Consider the following 24559-nt stretch of genomic DNA (forward strand, 5'->3'; position numbering starts at 1 on the left):
AGAAATTTCCCAAGGCTTCTGGGCAGAGAGCAGTGGTGGGTCCAAGCTGGCATCTCAGGGGTAATTACTCCTCCTGGTCCTTCCAATGAAAATGGAAAGGTTTTCCAACCTCTGTACAATGCATTTGTACCCTTGCCTTAATAAGAACTTTGATTACTTATGCCCAGGTACTCTCAAGGAAGAGAGGGCTGGACCCAAAGTGCTCGGGGGACTGCGTCAAGTGCAGGAGAGCCAGCCGTGCAGGACAGTGGCTGCCCTGGTCTGCCACAGCCCCTTGGCGAGTAGACCCTGGACAAATCCAGCCATCATTTTGTCTGAGTTCCTTTCTTCCTGTTTTGTCCTTTCCCCTTTGTTGGTGTTAACTCACTGAGTCGTGTCTCACTTTGTGACTCCAGGGACTGCAGCATGCCAGGCTTCCCTGTCCTTCACTATCTCTGCTCAGACTCATGTCCATGGAGTCGGTGATGCCATCCAACCATCTCATCCTCTGTTGTCCCCTTCTCCTCCTGCCTTCAGTCTTTCCCAGCAGCACCAGGGTCTTTTCCAATGAGTTGGTTCTTTGCCTCAGGTGGCCAAAGAATTGGAGCTTCAGATCCAGCATCAGTCCTTCCAATGAATATTCAGGGTTGATTTCCTCTAGGATTGACTGGTTTGATTTCCTTGCAGTCCAAGGGACTCTCAAGAGTCTTCTCCTAGCACCACGGTTCAAAAGTATCATTTCTTCTTCACTTAGTCTTCTTTATGGTCTAACTCTCACATCCATACATGACTACTAGAAAAATCATAGCTTTGACTATGTGGACCTTTGTGGGCAAGGTGATATCTCTGCTTTTTAATACGCTGTCTAGGTTTTGTTGAAACTTGCCTTCCAAGGAGCGAGTGTCTTTTAATTTCATGGCCACAGTCACCATCTACAGTGATTTTGGAACCCGAGAAAATAAAATCTGTCACTGATTCCAGTTTTTCCCCTTCTGTTTGCCATAAAGTGATGGGACCGGATGCCATGATCTTAGTTTTCTGAATCTTGAGTTTTAAGCCAACTTTTTCACTCTCTTCTTTCACTCTCATCAAGAGGCTCTTTAGTTCCTCTTCACTTTCTGCCATTAGAGTGGTATCAGCTACATATCCGAGGTTGTTGATGTTTCTGCTGGCAGTCTTGATTCCAGCTTGTGATTCATCCAACTTGGCATTTCACAAGATTTACTCTACATAGAAGTTAAATAAGCAAGGTGACAATATATAGCGTTGTCGTACTCCTTTCCCAATTTTGCCAGTTGTTCCATGTCCAGTTGTAACTGTTGCTTCTTGACCCGCATACAGGTTTCTCAGGAGACGTGTAAGGTGGTCTGGTCTTCCTGTCCCCTATATGCTATCAGTTGTCAGGACCGGGCTGTGCTATGATTAGTAGTCTTTAAAGTGTGACTGTCTTTGTGTGTGTTTGTGATCAGTCATGTCTGACTCTTTGTCATTCCATGGACTATAGCCCACCAGGCTCCTCTGTCCATGGCATTTATCAGACAAGAACACTGGAGGAGGTTGCTATTTCTTCCTCGAGAGGATCTTCCTGACCCAGGGATTGAACCCGTGTCTCCCATATCTCCTAGCATTGTAGCCAGATTCTTTACCCACTGAGCCATCAGGGAAGTCCATGACTATGCAGGAGACGCAGGAGACATGTGTTCAGTCCCTAGGTCGGGAAGATCCCTTGGAAAAGGAAATGGCAACCCACTCCAGTATTCTTTCCTGAAAAATCCCATGGACAGAGGAGCCTGGTGGGCTACGTCGATAGGGTCACAAAGAATCAGACACGACTGAGTGTGCACGAACCATCAGGACAATATTTGGTGGCATTTAAAGTTGAAGAAATTAGGTGAAAAATCACAGATGAATTCTTCCCTTTCTCTGTGGAGCCAGGAGGGACCTTGGAAGCCCCCCAGTTGAGCCTCCATATTTTACAGTGGAGGAATCTTCGGCTCGAGGGCCTTGCCTGAAGTTGTGCGGTTTGCCTCGTGGAGAGTGAACTGGGCCAGGCACCTTGGATCATGGGAGATAGACACCTGCCTTCCAGCACACGGGGTGCTTCCTCAGCTCCTGCACAGGCTGAGCCTGCCTAGGCTCAGCCAGACGACGGCATCATCCGCAGCAGGCCCTGAGCAGTGGCATCAGAGCAAAGCAGTGTTGTTGCTGTCGTCTTTAATTCAAGTTTTGGTAGCTTTCCCTAGTTGTCTGGACCTTTCACAGGGTTGGAATGTCTTAGAGACCATCACTCCTGCCCTTCTTAGTTTTCTGTTGCTGGTGATAAAGGACCACAAACGAAGCAGCTTTAAAACCACCCAAAGTCATTATCTCGAGTGACATGAAAAGGTCCCCAGGCACAGTTCCCTCTGCTCATTGCTTCCCTGGGCTGAAACTGAGACATTGCCCAGGCTCAGGATTTTCTTCCAAGCCCACTGGTTGTGGACAGAATTCACCTCTTAGTCTTTACAGTGAGATCCCCGTGTTGTCGCTGCCTCTAGATCAGGGAGCTACTGATGCTTCTCAGCGCTTCACAAGCACTTTGGATTTTAAATCAGATAAGGTTGGAATATAGGCAGGGTCTGCTTCATGGGTGTGTAATCTATTCAGAAGGACCCCCACTCCTGACTTAATGCTCTGCTCACCATCCTGGAGTTCTTGATAATTTTGAAACAAGGGGTCCCTGCATTTTCCTTTTGCCCTGGGCTCTGCAAATTATCTAGCTGGTTCTCAATGTGGGACAGGGCATTAAAATGCCAGTGATTTGACAAATCTGCTCCTGCAACTGATTTGAATTTTGAGAACATGCTGTTCCTGTTGAATAAAGGGGGATTTATTTCTTTTCCCTAGAATACACTGCGTTCTGTTTTCCAAATTAGCCCTACTTATCAACCCTGTGGAGAATTTGGAAAGCACGATTGTTCTTGCTGGAAGCGAAGGTTGGCTTGTTAATCCTAAATCCTGGCTCTGAGTTCTCAGGCCTGGAAGTGAGAAGCTGGTTCCCACAACCACAGGGGCCTCGGGGGGCTGGAGGCTGGGTGAAAGACCGCAGAGGCAGAGCAAAGAGCTCCTGCTAGGCAGCCAGACAGATGGGGTCGGCCTCCCGCCTCTGCTGCTCGCCAGCTCTGAAACTTTGAGCATCGTGCTTGACTTCTGTGATCCTCCGTCTCCCCATCTCTGTAGATTGGGGGTAACAGCCTCCTGCAGGCTTGCAGGGATAATTAGAGAGAACGGGTATTCAGTGCCTAGATTTGCGCTTGACACATGCATAGTAGATGCTCCGTAAATGTATAGTTGTATTCTTGTTGCTGCTATTTATTGCCAAGATTGAAAGCTGGGTGGGATTTGACTTGCTGTAGGGGAGGAGAATCTGTATGTTGGCCAGGAAGGAAAATGTGTGTGTGAATGCAGGACGTGGGGTGGAGCATGGTGTTTTTGGAGGCTTGGTGAGAGGTTTGTACACGTGGAGAGTGTGCATTAAGGAATCTTGGGAGGTAGAGTTGGGGACTCATAGCCATGTGATGGAGGGAGTTGTGGATGAGATGGGGATGGCCATGGGCAGCCTGCAGTAATTTCATGCACCCCAAGTGGTGATTACTGAGGGGAGACATTGAAAACCGACCTGCCTGAATTAGAATGTGCAAGTGGGATTCTTAAAAGTTTCAGAAGTGCGGAGGAAACTCTGGGAGGTGTGGAGATGCACCTGGGAGGCTAAGTGCAGGGCGGAGAGCTGGGAAGTGATAACCCAGTCTGTGGCTCGGAGACACGGGTGGGTTTAGCGCTTTTTGTGCTTCTCATTCAGGAATGTTCTGGGGTTGGAGTCCAGCTTGGTCTTCCTGTCTCTCCCAGGAAACCGTCTCTTTTTGAAATTTTTAAAAATTGTTATTTATTTTTATTTTATTTTTTTTGCCTTCTGGCATGTGGGATCCCTGGTTTCCTGACCAGGGATCAAACCTGAACCCCCTGCATTGGAAGCACAGAGTCTTAACCACTGGACTGCCAGGGAAGTCCCCCTGCAAACCATTTCTGTCCTAGGGTAGATAACTAGACACAGAAGTGACTTCAAAGCACCTAACTGTATTTATTCATTAAACCCAAAGAAAAATGACCTCCTAGATTTACTTTCCCTATAGCCATATCCCTGAATGTCCACAGCAGTCTGACAGGACGGGAGATGACAGAGGGAAGGAGACAAGGTTTTAACCAACTGCAGTTTAAATATTTCACTTCTGCAGATTTTCCAGAAGCTTTTGACAACTGAATGCTTTGCTAGGGCCCTCATGGGGCAAATGCAGGCTCTAGGCCAAAACCTTGTCTACCTTCCCTATAAATCTTCTCCTTTGATTATTGTGGCTGTGCTGGACTGCAGCATTATCCACTGGAGAGAGCCCAGGAGACCAGGCTGAGGTTCCCATAGTTTCATGGTTTGTGGACACTGGGTGTCTTAGTAATTGCTCCAGAATCACTGCAGATGGTGACTGCAGCCATGAAATTAAAGGACGCTTGCTCCTTGAAAGAAAAGCTATGACAGCATATTAAGAAGCAGAGACATTACTTTGCTGACAAAGGTTCACCTAGTCAAAGCTATGGTTTTTCCAGTAGTCATGTATGGATGTGAGAGTTGGACTATAAAGAAAGCTGAGCGCTGAAGAATTGATGCTTTTGAATTGTGGTGCTGGAGAAGACTCTTGAGAGCCCCTTGGACAGCAAAGAGATCCAACCACTCAATCCTAAAGGAAATAGACCCTGAATATTCATTAGAAGGACTGATGCTGAAGCTGAAGCTCCAGTACTTTGGCCACGTGATGCAAAGAACCAATTCATTGGAAAAGACCCTGATGCTGGGAAAGATTGAAGGTGGGAGGAGAAGGGGAGACAGAGAATGAGATGGTTGGATGGCATCACTGACTCAATGGACATGAGTTTGAGCAAGCTCCAGGAGATGGTGAAGGATGGGGAAGCCTGGCGTGCTGCAGTCCACCGGGTCACAAAGAGTCGGACATGACAGAGCGACTGAACAACGACACTGGGCCAAAAGAAGGAGCTGACAGTTCCATTTATCAGATAATTAGGTCTCAACAACTTAATAAGTTTTTGTGTCCTTGTAACATAGTAGTCACCCACTCCAGTGTTCTCGCCTGGAGAATCCCAGGGACGGGGGAGCCTGGTGGGCTGCCGTCTATGGTGTCGCACAGGGTCGGACATGACTGAAGCGACTTAGCAGCAGCAGCAGCAGCAGCAACAACAACATAGTAGTCATTTGATAAAAAAGGAAAAGAAAGAGGGACTTCCCTGGTGGTCCAGTGGCTAAGACTCTGCCCTCCCAGTGCAGAAAGCTTGGGTTTGATCCCTGCTCAGGGGAACTAGGTCCCAGATGCCACAATTAAGAGTTTGCATGCCGCAACTAAAGATGCCGCAGGCTGCAACAAAGACCGCGAAGATCCTGGGTACCCCAACTAAGACCTGGCATAGCCAAATAAACAAGAAAGAAAAATGACATTTTAATTTTATTAGTCACTATCCACAATTACTTACAAAATTAATACAAATAATCTATGTGCACTCACTGGGAGCCACACAGCCTCTCAAATCTTAGATTCAGATTGGGCAGTTCCACCCATTTCCAATTTGACATTGATTTCTGTATGGTACTTGCTTTTAATCACAGAGACCACCACCACCCGATGTCCAGATTCACAAACATACAGAATCGCTGAAAAAAGGTAATGCAATCTGATTTTGAGATTGTGAACTGCCGAGAGCTTGCGCTCAAGGTGTCCAACAGTGTTTTCCCAGGAAACTTGAAATATCCTGGGAGTTTGCTATGACACTCTGGGGTGTCTCTGGGCTGAGTTTGAGAATGAAATCATTAGGATTGGAAAGATTGCTTCCTGCTTCACACTTTATCTTTACCTGACTGTTTTGCCTTAAAGATGAAAGAAGCACATGTTTTAATGTATTTAAAGCACATGTACAGTTGTGTGCCAAATCTTTGGAGAGAAACACAGGTAAAAGTCTGTCCTTTGATTCACAGCCCCCTCACTGCGATTTTCATTTTCACTGCAGCCAGTTTTCTTCAATGTGATAACGTATGTCAAATACTTAACTTACTGCCTGGCCTTTTTTTCAGTAAACACTTTATAATGGAAGTGTCTGCTATTCTAATTTTTTTTTTTTTACAAAAATATTTATTTGGCTGTGCCAGGTCTTAGTTGTGGCACAGGGGATCGTTACTCTTCCTTGAGGTTTGTGGGATCTAGTTCCCTGACCAGGGATCAAACCTGGGCCTCCAGAATTGAGATCATGGAGTCTTAGCCACTGGACCACCAGGGAAGTCCCTGTTATTCTAATTTTGATAATAAACATCGAAACTTATCAACAGTATGTGTGTGTTTCCCTCTCCTCCTATTAGGAGGTTGCTGAAAATAGTTAAGAAGTATTATTTGTAAAACCCCAGAGATGACGGTTCCAAGGAAGCAACATCTGTGGAGTTTTGTGGGTGACTAGTGGTTTATAAAGAGGAAAGATGAATCGTTTATTATCTTTGGATGGGAATCTATTTTAAAACTCATAGAACTATAGGAAATGGCTACTCTTAATGGGTCATTGGTTGTGTTAAAATCAGTAATGATAAATATTTACTAGGTAAGTGGAAAGCTCCGTCTTTGTAAAATGTCATGGCTTATCATTCTGCTAATCTTAGTTATTAGAAATTTTTCTGTTTGAAATAAAATTACGTAGTGTACCTTTCAGTTCTCTCTTTTTGAGGATTATTTTGATATCCTGCATTCTTTGCTTTGCATGTAAATTTTAGAAATAACTTGTCAGTTTCTGCAAAATTTCCTGCTGGGGTTTTCATCGGGACAATGTTGAGGTATGTGGGATCTAGTTCCCAGACCAGGGATCAAACCTGGGCCATAGATCAATTTTGGGGAAATTGATAACTTAATAAGAGAGAGTTCTCTGACACAATATGATGTCTCTGTCCATTTATTTATGTTTATTCTTTATTTCATTTATTACATTTATTCTTTATTTCAGCAGTGCTTTGCAGCTTTTGGTGCACAAGTCTTGCACATATTTTATTAAACATTTTCCTAAGTATTTAATGGGCTTCCCAGGTGGTGCTAGTGGTAAAGAACCTGCCTGCCAATGCAGGAGATGCAAGAGACATGAGTTCGATCCCAAGTCAGAGTCATCCCCCAGAGAAGGAAATGGCAACCTGCTCCAGTATTCTTGCCTGGAAAACTCCATGGATGGAGGAGCCTGGTGGGCTACAGTCCATGGGGATCTTAAAGAGTTGGACATGACCGAGTGACTAAGCACAGCACCCAAGTATTTAATATTTTTTGTGGTGTTATAATTGATATTTTTTAAAATTTCAGTTTCCAGTTGTTTACTGATAATGCATAGAAATACAATTGATTGTACATATTGATGTGTTACCCTGTGATGTTAATAAACTCACTTATTCTAAGTAGTATATTTATAGATTCTTTTTTTTTGTAGACCCTTAATGTCACCTGCAAATAAAGACAGTCCTATGTTCTCCTTTCCAATCTCTATGCCTTTAAATTTCTTTTTCTAATTAATTATTCTAAGACTTTAATAAAATATTGAATAGAAGTGGTAAGAATAGATTTCCTTGCCTTGTTCTCATTTTTAGCTGTGTGTGCTATGCTCAGTCACTCAGTCGTGTCCCATTCTTTGCAACTCTATGGACGTTAACCCTCCAGGCTCCTTTGTCCCTGGAAGTTTCCAGGCAAGAACATTGGAGCAGGTTGCCATTTCTTTCTCCAGGGGATCTTCTAGACTCAGAGATAGAACCCGTGTCTCTTGCATAGCATTTATTTTTTCACCATTAAGTATGATGTTAGTTTTAGGGATTTTTGTTTTGATCTCTTTTGTCAAATTGAGGAAAGTGTCTTTTATTTCTAGTTTGCTGAGGTTAGTTTTATTTTTTTTTAATCATGAATGGATGTTCAATTTTGTAGTCTTTTTTTTGGTACCTATTGAGATGATTGTTCAGATTTTCTTTTTTAATATGTTAATATGTGGAGTTGTAAAAAGTCGGGCACGACTGAGCGACCGAACTGAACTGAATAGTGAATTACATTGCTTGATTTTCAGATGTTACACTGACTGTATTTATCCTTTCCTTGGATAAACCTCACTTAATCATGATATGGTATCCTTTTTATTATATTGATAAATTCTACTTGTTAAAAAATTTAAGGACATTTAGTCTATGTTCGGGCTTCCCTCGTGGCTCAGATGGTAAAGAATACTCATAATGCAGGAGACCTGGGTTTGATCCCTATGTTGGGAAGATACCCTGGAGAAGGGAATGGCAACCCACTCCAGTATTCTTGCTTGGAGAATCCCATGGACAGAGGAACCTGGTGGGCTACAGTCCATGGGGTTGCAGAATTAGGACACGACCGAGCAACTAATACTAGTCTATGTTCATACTGGATATTAGCCTATAATTTTCTTTTAATATCTTTGGCTTTTATATTAGAGTAATGTTGAGTTCATAAAATAAGTTGGACAGTAGTTTCCTTCTTCTGTTTTTGGAGAGAGTTTGTGAAATGTGGGTATTGTTTTTTCCTTAAATGTTTGGTAGAATGCACCAATGAAGTCCTATGGGCCTGACATTTTCTTTGTGGAAAGGTTTTTAACTACAGATACAATTTTTTTTTTACTAGATATAGTATTGTTTGAGTTATCAGTATCTTCTTGAGTGAGTGTTAATAGATTATGGCTTAAAAAAAATCTGTCCATTTTATCTGAGCTGTAGAATTTATGTGCATGATTTTGTTCATGATATTTCCTTATCATACCTTTAATGTCTGTAGGATCTGTAGTGATGCTCCCTTTTTGACTCCCTACGTTGGCCATTTTTTGTCTTTTATCTTTTTTACGTTAATCAGGAGTGTAGACAATACCTTACTTTCATGCTTCTGAGTTGCCAGCTTTCTATAAATGGCCGGCCATTACTGAATGCCAGCCAATTCTAGCTTTCTGTGATAAGGGAGCAGCTAGAAGTTCCAGGCCTTGACTCTGCTTGAGATTTCCCAAGCTCATTACCTTCTGCCATGTCAGTTCTGGCCTAATTAAACAAGGCCCTCACTTAGCAGAGGGAGTTATATTTGTCTTCTGGGGCAGCTTGGTTGCTCCATGGGAATCTGAGAGTGCAACTGGGCTTCGGTTCAGGCGAGGCTATTCTGCTGACCCAGCTCTCATCTAGCTCTGCAGTGGCTATGGGGTGCTCTTGCAAGCTGGGGAATGGAGGTGCACATCAAAGCCAGAAAAACTGGCTTACCACACCGTTTCCCTTTGCTCTCTGCCTCTGCACTCCTCCTGTTAGGAGGAGTCTCCAAGACATACACAAATTTGCCGAGGTTGGGAGAGGGGTTCTCTGGACATATTCACCTCTCCCTTTACTTTTCTGCTGTGCTACAGAGGTAATTGGTGCTCAACCCTGTCTGGAGCTGCCTACTGAGCACCTCTGCCAGTTCTTTTTTTTTTTTAACTTTTAAGCTGTGCCATAACTTGGCCAAGCACTTTATCATACACAGTAGCTCATAAAGTCAGTGACAAAAACACATGGAAGTAGGAGACTTCCTTATGGTCAAGTGGTTAAGACTTTACTTCCCAATGCATGGGGTGCCAGTCAGTCCTTGATTGGGGAGCTAAGATCTCACATGCTTTGGGGCCAAAAAAAAAAAAAAAACCCAAAACATAAAATAGAAGCAATATTGTAAATTCAATAAAGACTTTTGAAAAGTGGTCTATATAAAAAAAAATTGTTAAAAAATCACACACACACACACACGGAAGTAGATGGGCTTTGGTGGTAGCTCAGTTGGTAAAGAATCCTCCTGCAATGCAGGAGACCAGGGTTCAGGTCAGAAAGATCCCCTGGAGAAGGAAATGGCACCCCACTCCAGTATTCTTGCCTGAAAAATCCCATGGACAGAGGTCTCTGGTGGGCTATACCAGCCCATGAGGTCACAAGAGTCAGAGTGAAGACACAACTTAGCAACTAGACCACCAGATAAGACTTGGAGGAGTCTTCCACTTAAGGTCACACAGCGAGGACCAGATGTCTCATCTGATCCTTCTGAGGCCAGAGCCAGCGCTGTGGCCCATCCTCCCCATGCTGAGTGGCTTGGATGCCCCAGCTCTCTGTCTATCTCCATCACTCAGAGTGGGTCATGGCAGAGACAGGTCCATCTCTGGAATTATCCACCCAAGCTGACCCCTCTGGGAGGAAGATGGTTGACTCACAGTTGAAATCACAGCAGATGGGGCCAATCAGGGTTTCTAAAGACCATGAGGCAGCAGCAGCAGCTTCCTCTAGTTTGATGGACAACTTATAAATGGAACCGGACTCTAACACTGAGTCTAGCTGCTCTTAGTGACCCTTTTATTCCTCATTCGAAAATTGTGTTTGGAGAAGGCAAACACTTCTTTGGTTTGACGTTTTGCCCATCTTTGGACTACTGGTTGATCCTGCTTTGGTTCAGTTGTTTCTGCTCTATTTATTTCTCCCAATGACACGGATCTACCAATGATAATAGAGGTAACTCATTGCTTTTTCATCTAAGCTGCACAATTAAGGCTTGTCCCTTGGGCTTCTCCGTGTGGTCTGTGTTCCCACAGCCCCTCTGTTCTGTTTACTCATCTGCAGAATTAGGCAAGTCTTGTGATGCTGAAGCTGAAACTCCAGTACTTTGGCCAGCTCATGTGAAGAGTTGACTCATTGGAAAAGACCCTGATGCTGGGAGGGACTGGGGCAGGAGGAGAAGGGGACGACAGAGGATGAGATGGCTGGATGGCATCACCAACTCGATGGACATGAGTTTGGGTAAACTCTGGGAGTTGGTGATGGACAGGGAGGACTGGCGTGCTGCAATTCATGGGGTCGCAATGAGTCAGACACGACTGAGCGACTGAACTGAACTGAACTGTGCCCAATCTCAGATTCCACAATCTCTTTCTCTTGCTGTAGCATGTTGGAATGAGAGGGAGAGAGAGGGATTAGATCATAGAATGTTGGAGTGGAAATAGACTTCACAGCTCATTCTAGAGGTAATTGGCCCCATTTTACAGACGGGGAAATGGAGACCACCCAGTAGGCTGTGGCTGGAACTTGGGCCTTCTGGTGTCCAAGCTAGCTCTGGACACTGCTCTCCCATGTTGCTGTCCCAGGTGGATAGACCCTGGAGCCCCTTTCTCTAGTGTGTGTGAGAAAGCAACTGCTTCTCATTTTAGCTGGAAAAACCCATGCTCATTTTCATCCCTGATGTGGGCAGATTCTCCCAGGCCTTTGTGGGAAGTAGAAAGAGGAAGTGAGGGGATGATTTTTAGTGGCAGGGCTCTAGTAACTGTCCTTCTTGTGAGGGTCTCAGAATCTCCACACTTCCCTGGGGTTGCTGGTCTTGTTGGAGTTAAGCCTTCTCTTGGCTTTTCCCAGGGAGCAGGTCCAAGGAAGCCCAGAGGTACTTGTTTACAGCTGTCTCTGGGTGATGTTCGCCAGGTTCTGAGTCGGGGAGGAATGTTTCTATCCCCTTATTTATTTCTCCCATTGGAGAACTTGGAGAGACACACCAGTTAAATCACCACAACTACCTGGAATCCTGGGAGGACAGCAGATATGTTTGGGGCTGGAAATGTTGTATTTTTGCTCAGGTTTTTTTTTTTGGTGATTCATACACTCTATGAAGGAATTTAGTGTCTATGTAGAAGTCATTTATTGTCTGTGAGCCTCAGTTTCTCTAAAGGTTGTTGCTGTTCAGCTGGTCACTTGTGTCTGACTCTTTGTGACCCCCATGGACTGCAGCTTGCCTGTCCTTCACCATCTCCTGGACCTTGCTCAAACTCGTGTCGATTGAGTCGGTGATGGCATCCAACCATCTCATCCTCTGTCAACCCCTTCTCCTCCTGCGTGCTATCTTTCCCAGCATCCAGATCTTTTCCAACAAGTCAGCTTTTCACATCAGGTGGCCAAAGTATTGGAGCTTCAGCATCAGCCCTTCCAGTGTATATTCAGGGTTGATTTCCTTTAGGATGGACTGGTTTGATCTCCTTGTAGTCCAAGGGACTGTCAAGAGTCTTCTCTAGCACCACAGTTCTAAAGCACATGGGAACAATATGCAATTTTCCTCTTCCACAGGAAGGGGATCATGCTGCTGCTGCTGCTAAGTCGCTTCAGTCATGTCCGACTCTGTGCGACCCCATAGATGGCAGCCCACCAGGTTCCCCCATCCCTAGGATTCTCCAGGCAAGAACACTGGAGTGGGTTGCCATTTCCTTCTCCAATGCATGAAAGTGAAAAGTGAAAGTGAAGTCGCTCAGTCATGTCTGACTCTTAGTGACCGCATGGACTGCAGCCTACCAGGCTCCTCCGTCCATGGGATTTTCCAGGCAAGAGTACTGGAGTGGGGTGCCATTGCCTTCTCTGAGGGGATCATGAGGGAAGGTTTTCTGGTAGTATCATATGAAAGGGTCCTGAAAACCAAAATAACAAAATGATGCTACTGTAAATTTGCTGAGTTAGTTAATCTTGCCTAGTATTTGCAGGCCTTTCCTATACCTTAGAAAAATCAAGCTGTGCAGAAAGGGAGTGGATTCCAGCCCTGAAATAAAGCAGTGCAGATTCCAGGAGATGGAACAGAGAGGGGCCCTTTGGTTTTCGATGGTCTCTCACTTCCAGGAGGGAAAGTTGGGAGAGGCAGGCTGGTCCCCAAGATGTCCCTGTGCCCAGGGGTATAGAGCTGGGAACTGAGGTCCCTGGTGGGGCCGCACGGCCACTGGGGATGCCTGTGGATATGCAGTTCCAAGAGCCATAGAGGACTTGAGAATGTCACACGTTTCACAGCCTGGAGCAATGGCCGTAGCCCAGGCATGGAGGCGCTGTGTGTGTACGTAGTGTAGGAGTGCATGTATGTGGCTATATGTGAACGTAACTGGGCCTATGTGCGAATGTAAGAGTGTGTGTGTATATGAAGCTGTGTTTCTATAAGAGTCAGATGGGGTTTGTATATATGTGTGTGCATGAGTGTGTGTGGATGTCTTTATATGTGTGTATATGTGTGTACATGTGAGTGTGTGTGTGTGTATGCTCATGAGTATGAGAGTGAGTGTGTGTATATGTGTGTGTGAGCATGTATTCATGAATGTTTAAGTGTAGGTGTGGGCTTTAGTGTGTGTGTGTGTGTGTGCATTGGGGGTGAGCCGCACAGACCCTTTGTTCATGAGTGGCAGTTTTGCAGGCCAATGGTTTCCTTTAAAACTTCAGGCTTCTTGCGAACCCCACTGTGTGAATGGGGAGAGAGACAGACCAGGGCCTCTCAGACCATCTGTGGTGAAGGATCAGGGTTCCTTTCCTTGTTATTTCCTACCCATCATGGATCAATACATTCATGCTGCTAAGTCGCTTCAGTCCTGTCTGACTCTGTCAACACTGGAGTGGGTTGCCATTTCCTTCTCCAATCCATGAAAGTGAAAAGTGAAAGTGAAGTCGCTCAGTCGTGTCCAACTCTTAGCGACCCCATGGACTACAGCCCATCAGGCTCCTCCATCCATGGGATTTTCCAGGCAAGAGTACTGGAATGGGGTGCCATTGCCTTCTCCACAATACATTCATAGCATACACTAAAAATGAATTACTACCAAGATGTAATAAGAAAAGACACAATCAGCCCCATTAAAAATTTTTTAGATTTCTCTGTCAAATTTCTTTATAGGTTTCTGGAATCTCCCTGTGAGTCCCTTCCCCCCAGGCTGGGTGGCAGTGTGGCTGGCAGAGCGCTGGGTGCAGCCCTGAGCTAGACTCACAGCTGAGGCAGAGAGAAGGGGAAGGCAGGGTGTAGGATTCTTGGCTGCAGACTGACCTGGAACCCCTCTGCCATCCAAGCAGAGAGACTAGGGGTATCACCAGGTGGCACAGGTTTGGGGTCAAAGTAAGAGGCTCAGACCGCCTCTGCCACTTGGGTACCCGCAGAATGGGGGCTCGGTACCCCAAGTCTCTAGTAGCTCATTTCTGAGTCAGGTGCTATGGGTGCATGCATTGGGTTGGTGGCAACTAACTTCTTGCCTTCCTCGAAACCCTATGTGTGATATGTGATAGCTTTGTCTGAAAGTGGCTTTGCAAATGCCCACGGTATGGGGATTCCCTAATTATAGTGGATATGTTTACATAAAGAATTTTGGTCACTGGATTTTCCCCTTTTTTTCCCCCCAATAGAATCAAGGCATCTTTTGGCCTGGGATGTGCTGGGGTGGGAGGAGTGAATGATTAATTAAAGATTAATGGAAAATTGCTTTGGGGACAGACAGAGGGGAAGACACTATCTGTGCCTTTGCCTTAGTGCTTTTTCATAGTAGCCTCTTAAATCTCTAACATCTGATGGGCATCTCATCAGAAACAGCCTCAACCCCTCCCCTCGACGGCGGTGGTATGCTGAGAAGGGCTGCTGTGTGGTTCTGGGGGAGTCGGGGAAGGGACACTGGTGGACAGTGCCATGTCAAGGTGACCCTTGGGCCACCTGCTGTTTGGAATAATAAAGGAGGCCCAAGTATCTGCTAATGCCTCTGGGTCAACATTTTCGTGATGAAACAGTTGAGACCAAGGAAGCCAAGCAAACAGGTCATCTTTGGTGGGTGTTGCTGTCTCATCTGGGGCTTCCCCGGTGGCTCAGTGGTAATGAATCCACCTGCAGTGCAGGAGCCGTGGGAGATATGGGTTCGATCCCCGGGCTGGCAAGATCCCCTGAAGGAAGGCATGGCAACCCACTCCAGTATTCTTGCCTGGAGAATCCCATGGCCAAAGGAGACTGGTGGGCTACAGTCCATGGGATCGCCAAGAGTCAGACACGACTCAAGTGACTTAGCACATACGCACGTGCATCTGAGTGGGCATTTCCTCAAGTGCTGGAAAGATCCTTGTCTCTGAGCCCAGGTCTGGGGTCTTGTCTTCACCCCCCTTTTTTGGTTCTTCTGACCCACAGCACAGAGCACAGGATCTTGAAGTGTCTTGCCTTTGTTTCTCTTCTTAGGTCAGGAAGATCCCAACAGTCTGCGCCATAAATACAACTTTATTGCCGATGTCGTGGAGAAGATAGCTCCTGCCGTGGTTCACATCGAACTGTTTCGCAAGTAAAGAGAGCCTTCCTTTTTTTTCCACAGTCTCCGAAGCGCCCACCAAAACTACTGCCATAAGCAAAACATCAGAGCTGTTTCTGAGACACTTTAGAGTGTCACTGAATACAGTCCTACAAGAAGATAAGCCCTTCTCCCTTGGGATGTTTTCCTGTTTGCCCATTGAAATCTACATTCTTGACCGTTCTAAGATGTTTTAAGAGCCTCTGGTTCTGAAGAGATTCCCTAAGAACATTTTCTAAGTGGAATTTTGGGATGCGAATAAAAGTCAGTCTAACATTCTATTTTTTAGAGTTTAATAAAGCCATTGGGCACAGTAACAATTGCTAGTAATAGGTGTGTGTTGCTGTTATAGAACTGATGCATCAATGTGTCAGAGGGTCGATTTTAAATGTTTCAGCTTTAACCGGGTACTCTTTTTGGTTCTAGGCTTCCTTTTTCTAAGAGGGAAGTGCCGGTGGCCAGTGGGTCTGGATTCATCGTGTCCGAAGATGGACTGATTGTGACAAACGCCCATGTGGTGACCAACAAGCATCGGGTCAAAGTCGAGCTTAAGAATGGTGCCACCTACGAGGCCAAAATCAAAGACGTGGACGAGAAGGCGGACATTGCCCTTATCAAAATCGACCACCAGGTAGGTGTGTTCCCCACCTGCAGGACCAAGTTCTCAGGTGCCTTGGCTGACGCTTGGCTAAATCCGGAGAGGTCAAAAGACACCAGAACTCCCTGATTTCATGAGTTTCTCAAGTGGGATGGAACCAGTTAGGTCTGGATCAAAGGAGAGCATTTGGGAGATGCTGAGTGTGGCCTGGGGTGGGGAAAGGGTGGGATCTCATGGAAGCTTCTTGAATAAGCAGGCCATAAGATCAGAGTTTTAATAATAGTGTTCTAAATTTTTATCAAAGCAGTAGGCTTATAAAGAAATGAATAGGTAAGCAGTGAAAACTGAGTTTCCGTTCCATTCCTACCCCTCAGGCAACTGTTGCTACAGATTTGTGTTCCTTTGTGCACTCACCATGTATAAAGAATTTACTGGGTTTTGAAGTTAACCATCATTAGCATGGAAACAACTACTCTGAAAACAAACCAAGTCTCCCAAACTGGGCTTTTGCAAAGTTACTAGATGTGTTTTAAAACAGTACTTCACACTCAAAGAAGTTTTGGAAACCTTGAATTAAAACAAAGCTAACAGATTTTGTCCTCATAGTGCTTCTCAAAGCTTTTCATATGCCGATGTGCATAGGACCCTCCTGCAAGAGTGTGGCTCTGAACTACAACTATCTGAGCACAGAATTTTTTTTTTTTTTTAATTGAGATGTAAAGAGCTCAGTTTGGGAAATGGCTTGCTTTCTGTTGAAATATTCTCCTTGTAGTCATTTTTGTTCTGTTGATTTGTTTAGCAAAGTCTTCATGTGTGCGTGCTAAGTTGCTTCAGTTGTGTCCAACTTTATGCGACCCTATGGACCATAGCCTGCCAGGCTCCTCTGCCCATGGGATTCACCAGGCAAGAATACTGGAGTGGGTGGCCATGTCCTCCTCCGGGGGATCTTCCCGACCCAGGGATTGAACCTGTGTCTCTTACGTCTCCTACATTTGGCTGGTGGGTTCTTTACTATTAGAGCCACCTGGGAAGCCCAAAATCCTGGCTGAAATCAAGTCCAGTTTTTATTAGACCATCAACAGTTCCCACTTGTTGGTATGTCGATAACGGAGGTTTGCTTTGCGAAGCGGCAGGTACCTAGTGAGATTGTGTTTTCTTGTTTCTCCACACTTTGTCATTTTTTAGACTTCATCTGGAAGGAGGAATCAGGATAGATTGGAATCTTGCTTCTGGACTAGGAAGAGGTCATAACTGAGAGGCAGAGAGCGGTCTTCTTTTCCGGCTCTCTATGTCTTTTACCTGATCTGGGCTGTGAAGTCAGACTGTGGTGAAATAGCATGGGCTGTTTTCGTTTGTGCTGTTGATCAGAGCAGAAACAGGCCCGGCGCCCAGTGTAGGTAACTGACCTTTAGAGAGGTCTCGATTGCATACTATTTCTGTTAGGTTACCATGGGATTTCTGTAACAACTCATCTTTCAAAATGTGTTTATGGGTCATAGTATAGTTGTACTAACTTCTACTTGATGAGCTCCAAAACTGGACTAGGCTCTGCCTTCGTTTATAACTTTGACCTGTTCTGTCAACGGCTTTTATCATTCCCATTTTACATAGGAAGGAATAGGGATTCAGAGAGCTTAAGTCACCTCCCTGAGACCACATAGCTAATACTGTGGTGAAATTATAGCCTCCTAAGCTGGCCAGGGGGCTTCCCGCAGGAGACGTGGTTCGGATCCCTGGGTCGGGAAGATCCCCTTAGAGGAGGGCATGGCAACCCACTCCAGTATTCATGTCTGGAGAGTCCCATGAACAGAGCCGCCTGGCCGGCTGCGGTCCATAGGGTCGCAAAGAGTTGGCCACGACTGAAGTGACTGGGCACACACACGCAAGCCTGCCAGGCTCCCCAAGTGCCCAAGCCGTGACCATGAGGGAGGGATGAAGCCTGACCTTTTGGTGTGATGAGATGGCTCAGCTTTAAATAACCCACGGGGAGGCTGGCACACCCCGGTGTAGGATCATACAGCTCGCAAGGTGTCCAGGATGTGGTAGTCTCACCGGAAGGAGGCTGGCCAGAATAGCACATCCTGTGGCCACACGCAGGACTCAGCTCCCCCAGGCCCTGGGGAGGCAGCCAGCCGTGCGGGCTCTCTCTGAGACAGGGCGCTGGTCTGGACCCTGCGTGAGCTGCTCCCGCAGAGTAATTTCATGTTTCGCACACGTGGGCACATCCCATGCAGCTGCTGTGGCCGGGGGATATTCTTTTCAGCTTCTGAGCCGAGGTGGAGAGCGGGTTCTCCTGTCATCCCTGGCAGGTCCTGGCAGGATGTGGATTATCTTGATGGACCAGCTTTGCAGGGTGTTTCTAACCTGGCTCTTGCTGTTCCCGGGAGGCTAGCCTTCCTGCCAGCAGCAGGCTATTTGAGATGAGTTTCTAGTCCCAGAAAAAGGAGCTTGAAAATTTAAAGTCGAACTAATGTGGCTTTGCAAAATGGAATCGGAAATGAAAGGATATTAAATTGCAGACACCCACACAGGAGACTGGTTTCCACTGACTAAACTGCTTTTTTTTTTTTTTTTTTTTTTTTTTTGCTGATAGTAGTTGGAAGTGGGGAGAGTGAAAACATCTCTTCCAGCTCTTTCCATTTTGTTCCCTTAGTTGGAAGATTGATTATTTAGGGGAGGGGGGCAGGGACTGGTTTGTAATGAGGCTCAGTTTGGGAGGAGCCCCTTAATTCAGTGAAGACTAAGGTGCCCCAGTGCAGGATTTTATAAAGGTGTCTGCAGTGCTGGGGGTGGGGGTGGGGGCAGTAAGCTTACCCTGCACTGTGTCACCTCGGGAGCAAGAAACAGAGCAGGGAATCTCAGAGGAGGCAGAACAGACCCAGCAAAACTTGGACTTGAGGATCGAACTCATTCCGAATGCTTGCCATGTGAGGTCATGGCTCAGTCTCCCCAGGGCCATTTGCTCATGACCCAGTGAAACTGGGCTGACTGCCCCCCACATACACCAGCCCAGTGGTTAACTTGGTGCCTTATAATCTGGGCCCATCTCCTCCCCTAGAGCCAGGATTTCATGTGAAAGGCTCTCCATCACTAACCCTGAGACCCTCCTTCCTGAGTGCGCTATTCCTGCCACTGTGAATGAATGGAAATTACTATAGACACCTGTGGTCACTGCCCACGTCTTCTGGGCACAGAGGCCAGCATCTCCTTCTGGATCTATTTCTGTCCCCCCTGGACAGTCTTGTGGGGGCACCAGTCATGGCACACCACCCCCCCCCCCCGCCCCTGCCAACCCCCCGCCCTGGGGCCATGGGACACAGGATCCATCAGACCAAGCAGATCCTTTGCTTGGAGCAGTAACTGGATGTCAACCACAGGAAAATGACGAGGAAGCTGGTGTGGCCCCTGCCGCCAGGGACCCCTGGGCTGTCTGAGCTCCTGCCTTTTCAGAGCCTGATCAGCTAGCCTACTTTCTGTTTCATTCTTCAAGGCCCCCTCACATCTTCTGTAAACCCGCCTCGGCTTGAGCTTGCCAGAGACATTTCTGGGCTTGTGACCAAAGAGCGTTTTTGCTCCTCACTGCTGAGTGGGCTCGTGTGCACTCACTTCCCCTGCTGAGTCTAAGCAGGGGAGAACCTTTTGGGGGAACCTCCCTGAGCAGGGCGCCTGCCCCCGCCAAGCTGGAGCAGGAGGGTGTCCCCTCCAAAGGCAGCCTGCCTGCCCAGACATGTCTTTCCACTGCCCTTTCCTCGGGGCCACGGACGGGGGCCAGCATTTGCCCGGGGCCGGGGAGGTGGTGCCAGCTGCAGGAAGGAAGGACAGTGTGCATGCAAACAGTTTAATAGAAAGCAGCTTTGAGGGCAAACTAGTTCAGCCTCAGATAAAAACGGATTCCAAAATGTGTTGAACATGACGCTGGCCGTGTGTGCAGAACACGTAAAAATTTTTTCTCCAGAGGCTGTGTTTTGTTCATGCAGCTTTTTTTTGCTGAGTAGTTCAGGAAAAGAGAGAGAGCAATATATTTGGTTTCTTTAGGTCAGAGTGCAGGACAGAAATAAGTACTGGGGATATACTGAAGAAGGTAAGAAAGTAACTTTTGTTGCAGCTGTTTTTCCAGCTGTGTTGATTAGGAAACAGGAAGGGGAAAAGCATCTGTGCCCCCTGCCCCAACCACCCCCACCCCTCCCTGCCCCGCCACCCCTTCCCAGGACTGCAACTTTCAGATTGGGTCCTGCCTGCCTGTATAAAGCCCTTCACACTCTCTCTGTGCTTATGGAGAAATCTTAACAACTTAACCAGAGATTTGAACGTGTACCCAGCCTGTTGGGGGTCCCGTTTTCCCCTCCTGCACTCTTCTCTCTACACCTCCCCCATTCTGCTAAGCCCCCACTACTCCACACCCCCACCGCCTCCCTCCCACAAAGCAGGGCTGTTCTCTAGGGGCCCGTGTCTTGCGTTCCCCGGGGTGTCCCCCTTCCAGCTCCTCCTTAGGTGACCTTCTGGTCCTTCAGCGTGTGTGCGTGCTAAGTTGCTGCAGTCACGTACAATTCTTCACGACCCCACAGACTGTAGCCCGCCAGGCTCCATGGGGATTCTGTAGGCAAGAATACTGGAGTGGGTTGCCATGCCCTCCTCCAGGGATCTTCCAGACCCAGGGATCAAACCTGTGTCTCCTGCATTGCAGGCCGATTCTTTACCACTGAGCCCCTGGGGAAGCCCCTAGTCCTTCAGGCCTCATGTTAAATTCTGTTCCCGACAGTCCTTCCCTGACACCCACCCAGGGAGGGTCCATGTCCCTGTCTCCCCTCCTCACTCTGGGGATGCATAACCCTAGAGGGGATCTCAGGTCACTGTTCTTATTTCTCTCCCAGTTGTCGTGTTAACTTGTGGATTTCAGTTTCTCTCTGCTGCTGGGGTGTGAGGCCCACAGCTGTCTCAGTCACTTGTCTTGTTGTAGGGGCTCAACAGCCGTGTGCAGAGGATGAATTCAGAGTCCTCTGCTCAGAGGAGGCAAGGCTGGCTGCTTGTGGGCTTCGGGGGTGGGGTGGGGGGCAGGAAGGCGCTGGGGCTCCTGCAGTGGCTGCTCCCCACTTTCAGAGGAGGAGGTGACCACGCAGCAGGCGGGCTGCAGAGCAGCACCTCCGACTCCACCCCAGACTCCACGAGGCCTGTGTTCGTCTGATTCCTGGAGTTGGGACAACGTGTGGTCTTGCCGGGCCCTGGGGGCTCTGTGGTCCTTGGTCACTCAGAGCCCTGGGAGCAGTGAGGTTTCCTGTGGGCACCTCTCCCTGACGCCAGCACCCCCAGGGGATATTTGGAAGTGGCCTTGTCCTGTCTTGTGAAGTGGTTTTCTCCCTGTACCTCCAGGCCAGGCCTGCAACCGTCCGCCACCATCTTTGGGCCAGATGCCACCTACTGCTGTTTGAAGTGGCTGAAGGTGACGCCTCTGGGCTTGGGGGGCTGCTCTGTGGGCAGAGGGTCCTTTTCCTGCTGAGCTGGCTGCTGGGGCCAGAAGATCTGACACCCCCCGACTGTGAAATGTAGAACCCACATGGTTCTGGGAGAGTGAGGGTCCCAGACCCTTCACCCCTGAGTCTCAGGAGCTGCTGAGCAGCTCTGGTCTCTCTCCAGGCCTGTCTCTCAGAGCCTAGCCCGCTGGTGGCAGACCTGCCCCGACTTCTCGGAGCGAGGAGGGTCCAGGTGACCCGGGGACGGTGGCAAGGGCGGGGAGCGGCGGGTGCAGGCGTGACTCATGCCCCCTCTGTCCCCGCCCCCGCCTCCAGCCAGTTCTCCTCAGACAACCTGATTGTCAGAAGGCGCTGACTCAGCCGCCCGAGCTTGTCCAAGAGTGAATCAGATAACACAGGGCCCGGGCTGGCCTGGCTCCCCATCTTCTGGAGCCTGTTACTTCTCCTCATAAAGTAACCAGGAGCTCCCAGTACCATAGCTACCCTGGTATTTTGTTTCTGTGTTTTTCCATTTTGAATTCTTTTCTCCACTCCCTCTGTCCTGGGCGTTCTGTGGTCTCTCCTCTTTTTTTCTCCCTGAACTGAGAGGCTGGCATTGCATTGGCTACAGAGGCCGCAGACTCTTCTCGATGTTAAGAGGCTCCTGTTACCGTATTGATTTTTTACCATTTTTAGGGGGATGCAGATCAATATTTCATTAGATGACGTCAATCCAGACGCTGGATTGGAAGCCGGCATTTTTGCTCTGGGTCGGCCTTCGCCCAGGGGCTCATGGGGACGAGGCTCCTCGTTGTTCTGATTGCAGCTTCTCATGGAATGTGAAAATATTTCAGTTCCCCAAACCATCAAAAACCAGAGCCCTAGTGTGTTTTCTGGCCCCATTTCAAGAACTTAGTTGATTGTTAAGGAAATTCTTTGGCTATGTTTTTCTCTTAATATGGTAATGCTTTTTTTTTTTTCTCTTTGGTGATTTCTCTTCAGGGAATTCAACCAAGACTATTATTTATGGTTCTGGCAAAGCAGTTCCCAGGTTGTTGGGACTGAATTTGTAGGTGTCCCATGGGGAACATCCCCTTCACTGAGGGGGAGAGCATGCACTGGTTCCATTCGCTAATTTTGTTAGTGTGTAGCAATGTGTTGGGACTCCGGGTTGGCCAGCTGTGACCTGCAGTCCAAATCCGGCCCTCCATTTGCCTTTGCAAATAAAGTTTTATTGAGACACAGCCATACCCGTTTGCTTTGGTAGAGTCTACAGCTGCTCTTACTGGTCAGCAGCAGAGTTGAGTAGTTGGGATGGAGGCCACCTGGTCCATGAAGCCAACAGTTATTACTTTTTGACCTTTCACAGAAAAAAATTGCCAACTCCAGTGTGAGATGATTAACACCTTGCTCTAGAGGAGCCAAATGTGCTTGGACTGAAATATGCTCTTTAGATCCAAGTGAGGTGAAGCCCGAAGTAATACAGGGGAAAGGGCAGAGAGGCTGATCTCATTTGCTCTTGTGGGGACTGTGCTTCTTGCTGAAGAAGATGCTTTGGTCTTGCTGGATTAAGCAGAGAGGCTTTAGTTTTAACCTCTTTCTCTGTAACACTGATAAGAGAGAAATTTTGTGAATTCTGAATTATTATCTAGTTTTAAATCCTAATTATCTTTTAAGGTCTGATTCATTCATTGTTTCTGTTATTCTTTATTCATACATGGTGTCTATAAATATTTATTAAGCATCTATTTTGGGGACTTCCCTGGGGACTCAGACAGTAAAGAATATACCTACAATGCAGGATACCTGGGTTCTATTCCTGAGTTGGGAAGATCCCCTGGAGAATGGAATGGCAACCTGCTTCAGTATTCTTGTCTGGAGAATCCTACGGACAGAGGAGCCTGGCGGACTACAGTCCGTAGGGTCACAAAGAATCAGCCAGGACTGAGCCGCTAAAATAAGCATCTATTTGACCAAATACTGTGTTGAAGATTTAAAAGCAATGGGCAGAAGCCATGGAGCTTACTGTTTGGTGTAGAAACAGGCAGACTGGAATAAATACGGCGATTGGTTCAATGAAGAAACAGAGAAAGCAGTAGGAGGCATGGAGGCTGGGGTGCCCTCTGAAGGTATTGTCGGCTTATCTGAGCAGATAACATCCACACTGAGATGGAAGAACAGACAGAGCCAGCCGAGGGAAAGAGTTGGGGGCCTAGAGTTGGTTAGTTTTCCCTTTCTGCCCAGCCTGAGGACGTGGACCTTGGACGAGTGCAACCTTGTTTCCCAGTGAGTTTACTAGAGGCTTCCAGAACACAAGTTAACTGGTTCCTCTGCATATTGTCTATGTCTCTTATTGGCCTTGGGGTTCCTGGTCGCACTCTGGAAAGCTCCACTTTCTTATGCAGTTTCCTGAGAGTCTAGAAGTGCAGAGGGTTCATAATGAGCTGGTTGCTTCTCATTCATGGCAGGATGGAAGTAGTTTCCCGAAAGTGCTTTCCTAAAACCAACCGTTTTCCATGGCAAGGCATAAATAAGACATTCTGGTGAGTTGAGGACTGGTTATTCTAATAATTGTGCTAATTAACGAGTCACTTTTGTTAAATAAGGCACCACAATCTGATAATGAGAACCTGTGACTCATGGTATTTCCCTCTTTGCTTTGGCTGCCAGGCAACTCATAGAAACCATTGGCCCTGTGGCTAGAATATTTTTTATGCTGCCATTTTATGTCATGAATATGTAAGAATTAATTTATTGTAATAAGCCCTGTGTAATTGACCAACGCAAATTATTTTTATATAGAGAAAGTTATACATCTTTGGGCTTCTCAGGTGGCACTAGAGGTAAAGAACCCACCTGTCAATGCAGGACAACACACTCCAGTATTCTTGCCTGGAGAATCCCATGGACAGAGAAGCCTGGCAGGCTGCAGTCCATAGAATCGCTGAAGTGACTTAGCATGCATATGTCTTTAAGATTTTTTTAGAATAAATAATATGAAAATGATATATCCTGGGCAACTTCCCTGTTTCTGGAGCCACACACACTCTAAGTGGTCCTGGTCAGGAGGGATCCACACTGCCTTCAATTCAGCGTAGCAGATATCAAGAAGCTGAGCACTGAAACTACCAAATATAGTGAGACCACACCCCTTTGTGGAACTGGTAGGTATAAGTTGTCTCCTATCACCTGAGTCCCAAGCCTGCAGCCTCATTGACGACTGAAAACCAGGCTGCATCCAGAGTCAGTTACCCAAACTGAAATGCCAGGCCTTGGCAAACCCCCAGTATTGGCCTAATCCCAATTTTAGGATCCTGATGGATCTTTT

At 47.0% G+C, this 24559-nt stretch overlaps 1 protein-coding gene across 2 annotated transcripts in view; it reads left to right on the forward strand.

The window, feature by feature from the left end:
• HTRA1 (HtrA serine peptidase 1) overlaps positions 1 to 24559 on the forward strand; it is a 58153-nt gene that overhangs the window by 15079 nt on the left and 18515 nt on the right. For both annotated transcript variants that reach the window (XM_044935477.2, XM_025274410.3), the window contains 2 exons: positions 15081 to 15180; positions 15613 to 15817. In XM_044935477.2, the coding sequence (XP_044791412.1) occupies positions 15081 to 15180; positions 15613 to 15817 (305 nt within the window). The remainder of the gene's footprint in view (positions 1 to 15080; positions 15181 to 15612; positions 15818 to 24559) is intronic.

Source organism: Bubalus bubalis, chromosome 23 (genome assembly GCF_019923935.1).
Source record: "Bubalus bubalis isolate 160015118507 breed Murrah chromosome 23, NDDB_SH_1, whole genome shotgun sequence".
NCBI lineage: Eukaryota > Metazoa > Chordata > Mammalia > Artiodactyla > Bovidae > Bubalus > Bubalus bubalis.